This window comes from Tupaia chinensis, unplaced genomic scaffold (assembly GCF_000334495.1).
Source record: "Tupaia chinensis unplaced genomic scaffold, TupChi_1.0 Scaffold000279_1, whole genome shotgun sequence".
NCBI classification, from domain to species: Eukaryota; Metazoa; Chordata; class Mammalia; order Scandentia; family Tupaiidae; genus Tupaia; species Tupaia belangeri.
In genome coordinates this window covers 408,615-416,268 of record NW_006159762.1, presented here as the reverse complement: position 1 = coordinate 416,268, position 7,654 = coordinate 408,615, and the positions used below count along the sequence as shown (strand labels likewise).

The following is a 7,654-nucleotide window of genomic DNA, read 5'->3' as shown; positions in this document are numbered from 1 at the left end:
GTGACCATCCCCCCTGGGGGGTGATTTCTCGCTTTCTGTCTCTATGTCTCTCTCTGTCTGTCTGGCAAGCGCACGCGCCCTACAGTGAAAATCTCTCAAAAAAAAAAAAAAAAAAAGAATGACCAGCACCCAAAGATCAAAAATATTGCATTGGCTTCTGGAGAAAGGACTAGCCTGTGTTTAGCTGTATTCATGGTGGTTGTATCATGTGGGCAAGTGAGTTGTCTTTATTTGGAATTGAACATAGCTTCAGGCAACGTGTATGTATGACAAATGGAGAATAATGAACTCTAGTGGCTTCGTAATAGGTAAGCTTGGGTAAGATGAACAACATTTCCTCGAATTTCCATTTTTTGTATTTCTAGTTATGGTGGGTGACAGGGAAGATTCTTGGGAGACCTGGGGGCACAGGGAAAGCAGCCACGGTGCAGCTTACACACATCGTGGCTGGTCTGCTGACTCACCTCATCATGTAAAGCAGCAGCTAGGTTTGCAATGGCTGTACCTTCCTTTGGATCCTCCTCCCCTTCTCTGATTTTTGAACCAGGTGTGTGCATTCAGCTTCATTAGAAGGGTCTCAACTTCTGCAAGACACCAGCACCATTTATTCCTAGGCAACAAAAACTGACAGGGTTTTTAATCTGTCCTCGTGTGGATAGAACTCACGCTTGTGCATGAGTTACAGCCTGCCTATGAACCGTCCCTTTTTATTTCTATCTTCCCTTTCTAACAGTCTGCTCCATGAACTTCAAGTTCCAGCATCAGAGACAAAGGTCACAGCCTTACTTACGTTGTTTAACCAGCTTCCTCAACTGCATAAGGCCCAATTTCACAACAAAATTCATTACATATGTATTGTATTTGTAGAAAACTCTTAGTAGTTCCATTTCTCTGGTTAAATCCTGACTGATAAATTAAAAAACACTCCAGAATGAATATTTATTACTAATTTTTCTCTAATGAGAAGAGACTCTTGTCTTGAAGTTTGCTGCTGAATAGAATCAGATATTTGGAACTTCAGGATGATCATGTTTATGCAGACAGATTTTAAATTCTCTCTTTTTAAAAAAAGAGTTATTTTAATCATTAGGCCATTTGAATCATTAGAACTAGAAAAAAAAAAGTCTTCACCAATTCTTTCATCAATCAAAATGTGTTTTTGTCAGGTATGCTGGACCCCAGTGTTTCCGGTGGTGTCCTTCATCTCCACTTCCTGTTTCCTCAGGGACTGAAAAAAGGAAGATGTGGCAGAGGAATCAGACCTCCCTGGCAGACTTCATCCTTGAGGGCCTCTTTGATGACTCCCTCACCCACCTTTTTCTTTTCTCCTTGATCATGGTGGTCTTCCTCATTGCAGTGAGTGGCAACACTGTCACCATTTTCCTCATCTATGCTGACCCCCGGCTTCATAGACCAATGTACTTCCTGCTCAGCCATCTTTCCCTCATGGATCTGATATACGTCTTCACAATCATCCCCCAGATGGCTACCAACTACCTGTCTGGAAAGAAGTCCATCTCCTTTGTGGGCTGTGCCACCCAGCACTTTGTCTATTTGTCTCTGGGTGGTGCTGAATGTCTCCTTCTGGCTTTTATGTCCTATGACCGTTACGTTGCCATCTGTCACCCGCTGCGTTATTCTGTGCTCATGAACAGAAAGGTGGGGCTGATGATGGCCATCATGTCGTGGTTGGGAGCGGCCGTGAACTCCCTAATTCACACGATGATCCTGATGCACTTTCCTTTCTGTGGGCCTCGGACAATTCACCACTTTTTTTGTGAGTTTCCAGCTATTGTGAAGTTGGTGTGTGGTGATATCACTATTTATGAGACCACCGTGTACATCAGCAGCATTCTACTAGTCCTCCTCCCCATCTTCCTGGTTTCGACATCCTATACCTTCATCCTGCACAGTGTCATTCAGATGCGTTCAGCTGGGAGTAAGAGAAATGCCTTTGCCACTTGTAGCTCTCACCTCATGGTGGTTTCCCTCTTGTTCGGTGCCTGTATTTTCTCATATATGAGGCCCAGGTCCCAGCACACTCCATTGCAAGACAAAGTTGGTTCTGTGTTCTATACTATCATTACTCCCACATTGAATCCTCTGATTTATACTCTGAGGAATAAGGATGTAGCTAAGGCTCTGAGGAAGGTAATGAAGAGAGATGTTAGCACCCACTGACTGCAATTGTAGTTGTCTTCAGTATAGAGTGGAATGGGAGAAATCCTCATGTTGATCAGGGTAATCCTCTTAATATTTTTCGGAAATCTAGATCCCAGATATTCTTTGAGTACTGCCAGATGACATGGTTAACACAGAAATTTACTTTTCCAACTCAGTATTGGGCCTCCAAGCACCATGGAAAACCTTTTCGTAAGCCTTTAGAAAGTCAAAAACTTCCTAAAAATTCCTTTGAAGTAAGACACTGGCATGCTGCCCCATGGCATGGTGGTTAAATGCTGTTCATGTAAGCCATATCCCACAACACCAACCACAGTTCAAGTCCTAGCCTCAGTGGTTTGAAAGACACTCCTCACACATGTGCATATGTACTGCAAATCCTGATGGGATGGAGAAATGGAGGAATAGGATTACAACATGACCAGACCTCACTGGGGGATGATTTCTCTCCCTCACTTTAGCTTTCTTATGGCACACACAACCTCCAGCCAAAAAAAAAAGGAATAATGATGACACAGGTCAGTGACTCTCTGAAAAAGATAAAAAGATTTTAGGGACCTTTCTCATTATTATTTTCATTAATAAAAATCTATATAAAACATGCCAAAGTAGAGTATTTATGGAGTATAAAATCGGTTGCGTGTTGTTCTATTTTGGAAGCATGGGAAGTAAAGCATGGTGGAAGGTTGTTCTGAGAGAAAGGATGGGCAGATGCTACCGTCTTTTTTTTCCCTATAGTGGACTTGTGGGCCTGCAGGTCGGCCACTGCAGCGGGTCTCTCTTCCTCAGGATGGGATTTGTTAAAGTTGTCAAGAATAAGGCCGACTTTAAGAGATACGAAGTGAAACTTAGAAGACGATGAGAGGGTAAAACTGATTACTATTGGCAGTCCTCTCAAGGCGGTCTAGAATTATAACGCTGTCTCCAGAGTTTTGAAAAAATGGCAGCAAATGAAAGTGTTATTAGCTTCTTCAGTTCAGCATCCTTGGCTGTGGGGTATGTAGACTCACTTTTGCCTGAAAATCCTTTGCAAGAACCATTTAAAAATGCTTGGAACTGGGAACCAGCAGTTAGCGTAATGGCTATGTCGCTGGACTCCCACGTAGTCGACCGCGGTTCGCGTCCCGGACCCGGTGGCTTAAAACTCACGCCGGGCGCGTGTGCGTGCATGCCCAAGATCCCGGGAGGAGAATGGAGGAGAAGGGATTGCGGCGTGACCATCCCCCCTGGGGGGTGATTTCTCGCTTTCTGTCTCTATGTCTCTCTCTGTCTGGCGAGCGCACGCGCCCTATAGTGAAAAAAAAACCCTCTCAAAAAAAAAAAATGCTTGGAACTACATGTTGAATAATTATACAAAGTTCTAGATCGCAACATGGCGATCCCTGATAGTTCATGAAGCCCTTTATTTCTTGTTCTCTTTACCTGGATTTTTATTCCAATTCATACCTTTCATGAAAAGATACAAAATTCAAAAGGATAAACCAGAAACATGGGAAGGCCAATGGAAATGTTTTAAAGTACTTCTTTTTAATCACTTTTGTATCCAGCTACCTTTGATTTGTGGAACCTATTATTTTAGAGTTTTTCAATATTCCTTATGATTGGGAAAGAATGCCAGGATGGTATATGTTCTTGGTAAGATGTTTCGGCTGTGCAGTCATTGAGGATACTTGGCACTATTTCTTGCATAGACTCTTACATCACAAAAGAATATATAAATATATTCATAAAGTTCATCATGGATTTCAGGCTACATTTGGAATGGAAGCTGAATATGCACATCCTTTGGAAACCCTAATTTTTGGAACTGCATTTTTCATTGGAATCTTGCTTTTGTGTGATCATGTCGCTTTTCTCTGGGCATGGGTCACTGTTCATTTGATAGATACTATTGATGTCCATAGTGGGTATGATAGTCCCCTCAATCCCTAAATCTCATCCCTTTCTACTCTGGGTCTTGGCATCACGACTTCCACCACATGAACTTCATTGGAAATTATGCCTCGACATTTACGTGGTGGGATAGATTGCTTGGAACAGACTCTTAGTATAATGCCTACTCTTAGTATAATGCCTACAGTGAAAAGATGAAGAAGCTTGGGAAAAAGACTGAATAAACCGTCTCATGTAAACCTTCCTGAAGGTAAACACTTTCTGAATTGAAACTAACATTGCTAACATTGCTTCTGGGGAACAGAAATAAGCGTGTCCTGGCTGCTAAGTGATAAAAAGAACATTGATAACTTTTAAATATCTTCCTAGTGGGAACTTTTTCCACTTCACATACAAGTTCTGTATATGTAGAAATAAATAAATATATTTAAATACAGTTTTCATGAAGGAATTTTAAAGGTCATGTTTCTAGCCTTACAGAAAGGTTTTAAGTAATGAAAGAAGTATTCATTTATGTCCTTTCCCCCAGAGATATATAAGGCCTGGGGACCTATATATTAGGTGTCATGGTTAAGGCATTGGATTTTCACATGGTGACTGGGTTCAAGTCCCAGACCTAGCGGCTTGAAAATCATGCTAGGTGCCATGCACATGTGTGCCCACGATCCTGAGAGGAGAATGGAGAAGGGATTGCAGCATGGCCATACCCTTGGGGGCGGCCATACCCTTGGGGGTGATTTCTCACTTTCCCTCTCTGTCTATGAGGTGAGTGTACATGCCCTATGGCACAAATCTAAAAAAAAAAATATTATAGGCCTCGAGTTGATAGTGGTTTTGAATACAGATCATTTCAGAAAAATTTTAATAGAGTTGTTGGCCTTCTATCTAACTTATTTTTAGAGCTAAAGATCAAAATGATTGAGCCACGTCATTTGATATATGAGTGATTGAAACTGCCAAATCAGGAATAGTCCTGAAAATTTCCACTCTTGCCTGGAGCTGACTATTCTTCTTTTCTTCGAAGACTCTTTTGATTATAATTCACTACTGACATCTGTAAATGAAACCATTTCTGAATTGATGTAAATGGAGTATTTTAGTCTAAAGATTTTACTTGATTTTTTTTGGAAAAATTAAGGAGCTTTATTTCTGCTATTTACTCTTTCATCATACTATTTACATTTTCATCATACTACAAGCTGTAAATGGAAACTTGTGAACTGACTTGCTGTATTTGCACTTTGAGCTATTGAAATAAATGTTGTTTTTGTCTGGTTATCTGGTTTCTAGTTTCCAACATTTGTTGTCACCTTGTATTCTTATGTGAAAAAGTACAAAAATCATTAAATTAATAAGTTTTATAATAAAAAAACCCAATTACTATGCTCGGAAATGCTTGGTGATCCGGGATAAAAATAAGTACAACACCCCCAAATACAGAATGTATAACTAACAGAGATATCATTTATCATATTGCTTATGCTTGTATAGAAGGGGATATGATAGTCTGCTCAGCTTATGCACGTAAACTACCAAAATACGGTGTGAAGGTTGGCCTGACAAGTTATGCAGCAGCATATTGTACTGGCTTGCAGCTGGCCCGCAGGCTTCTCAATAGGTTTGGCATGGACAAGATCTAGGAAGGTCAAGTGGAATTGACCGGAGATGAGTACAATGTAGAAAGCATCAATGGTCAGTCTGGTGCATTCACCTGCTATTTGGATGCAGGCCTTGCCAGAACTACCACTGGTAATAAAGTTTTTGGGGGCCTGAAGGGAGTGGTGGATAGAGGTTTATCTATCCCTCACAGTACTAAACGATTCCCTGGTTATGATTCTGATAGCAAGGGATTTAGTGCAGAAGTCCATCGGAAGCACATCATGGGCCAGAACATTGCAGACTACATGCATTACCTAATGGAAGAAGATGAAGATGCTTACAAGAAACAGTTCTCCCAGTACATAAAGAACAATGTAACTCCAGACATGGAGGAGATGTAGAAGAAAACTCACACTGCTATACGAGAGAACCCAGTCTATGAAAAGAAACCCAAGAAAGAAGTTAAAAAGAAGAGGTGGAATCGTCCCAAGATGTCCCTCTCCCAGAAGAAAGATCAGGTAGCCTGGAAGAAGGCTAGCTTCCTCAGAGTTCAGGAGCGGGTTGCTGAGAGCTAAGCCAAACAATTTTCTAAAATAAAAGATAATAAATTACAACAAAGCAACAAAAAAAGAAAGAAAGAAGGAAAGAACGGATGACATGTAAGTTATACTCATCGAACTTTAATTTTCTTTGCATTACATTAAGAATTTAGAAGGGAACACATATTTTGTATACATACATAATAAAAATACATATTATTGATCATTCTTATGTGTTGTATTTAACAAATATGTACTGGGTGCCTATTATGATCCAGGTACTAAATTAGATGCTTGGAATTTGTCCTCGTCAAACTTAGCATCTTAAAACATACACTTGTGCCCTTTTTAGTCTACATTGAGCCTGCTATATCAAGTTGGAATATCAACTTTAATTATTTCTCAGGCTGAAAATATCTATTTTTTGAGAGTTCTAGCCTTGTGATTTGGAATGAGGATGATTTAGATTAGAACTGTTTGCTAACAGTGTGATACCTAGTAAATGAGTTACCCCTGTAAACCTCAGTAATCGCAAATGTTTAAAGGGGAAAATAGGATTATCTAGGATTCTTTGTTAATAGCCCCAAAGTGGGCTCAGTTCTGAAATACAGTTCTGGCTCAAGCTTTTCTCCGTGGGATCAGGCTGAAGCAATGCTCCACTGAAACCAGATCTTTATTCTGATTTTTCCCTGCAGTACTCCCCTGCTCCCCTCAACTCCCCTTCTCCTATGAGCACTCTCTCAAGAAACCTTATGCACTGCAATCTCCACCTCAGGTTCCACTTTTAGGGAATGCAACTAAAGACAGTGGCTAGGGCAGAGCTACTCTACATACCCTGGCTTTCATCTGAGCATGAAACTCAGTCCAAACTGTGTGAGCCAAGTTGTGCAAAGGGGCAAAGGTTGCTTCATTTGTCCAAAGCCATGATTGTTCTAGATTTCTTTGAAGTCTGAGTTGAGATTCAAACCCACATTCAGTACTCATGCCCTCAATCTCTGCGTGGTACTCTCTTCTTCTGCTAAATGAACAAGAATGAGTGAGCCCTATTGTCCTAGTGGCTGAGGGAGTTGCATCCTGCATGGCTGATTCTAAGATTACAGTTGGAATCCTGGTTGCTGGTGGCTTGAAAAACACACAGGGCACATGAGCATTGGAGCCCAAGGTCCTGACCAGGTGGAGGTTGGAGAAGGGATTGCATAGGTCATGCAGTTTTAAGTTTGCTTTCTTCCCCTCCCTCTTTCTCTTTTGATCTCTCCATATTTCTCTCACCAAGCATGGGTCCTCTAACAATTAAAAAAAAAAGAATGAATGAGCAATATCCACAAGACTAAGCAAGAGAGAGGGGAAGCTGCATAAATAAAAATGATCACAAATTTATGAAAAGTTGTTCAAAGAACTATTTTCCTGAGCCAACTCAGAGTAGGTTGTTGGCAATATTTTAT

At 40.8% G+C, this 7,654-nt stretch overlaps 2 protein-coding genes and 2 pseudogenes across 2 annotated transcripts in view; all 4 read left to right on the top strand.

Annotated features, from left to right (window-relative positions):
* Nucleotides 1-476, top strand: part of LOC102487538 (olfactory receptor 2AE1-like) — a 6,659-nt gene extending 6,183 nt beyond the window's left edge. Inside the window, exon 5 of the mRNA XM_027772491.1 lies at nucleotides 366-476. Within this exon, the coding sequence (XP_027628292.1) occupies nucleotides 366-476 (111 nt within the window). The remainder of the gene's footprint in view (nucleotides 1-365) is intronic.
* Nucleotides 477-1,201: 725 nt separating this feature from the next.
* On the top strand, nucleotides 1,202-2,181 carry LOC102487115 (olfactory receptor 2AE1). The gene has a single exon (XM_006150199.3). The coding sequence runs from the start codon at nucleotides 1,243-1,245 to the stop codon at nucleotides 2,179-2,181; it is 939 nt and encodes a 312-aa protein (XP_006150261.1). The 5' UTR covers nucleotides 1,202-1,242.
* A 581-nt stretch (nucleotides 2,182-2,762) lies between these two features.
* LOC106735035 (60S ribosomal protein L5-like) lies at nucleotides 2,763-6,248 on the top strand (annotated as a pseudogene).
* LOC102494618 (methylsterol monooxygenase 1 pseudogene) lies at nucleotides 3,539-4,298 on the top strand (annotated as a pseudogene).
* Nucleotides 6,249-7,654: the final 1,406 nt, after the last annotated feature.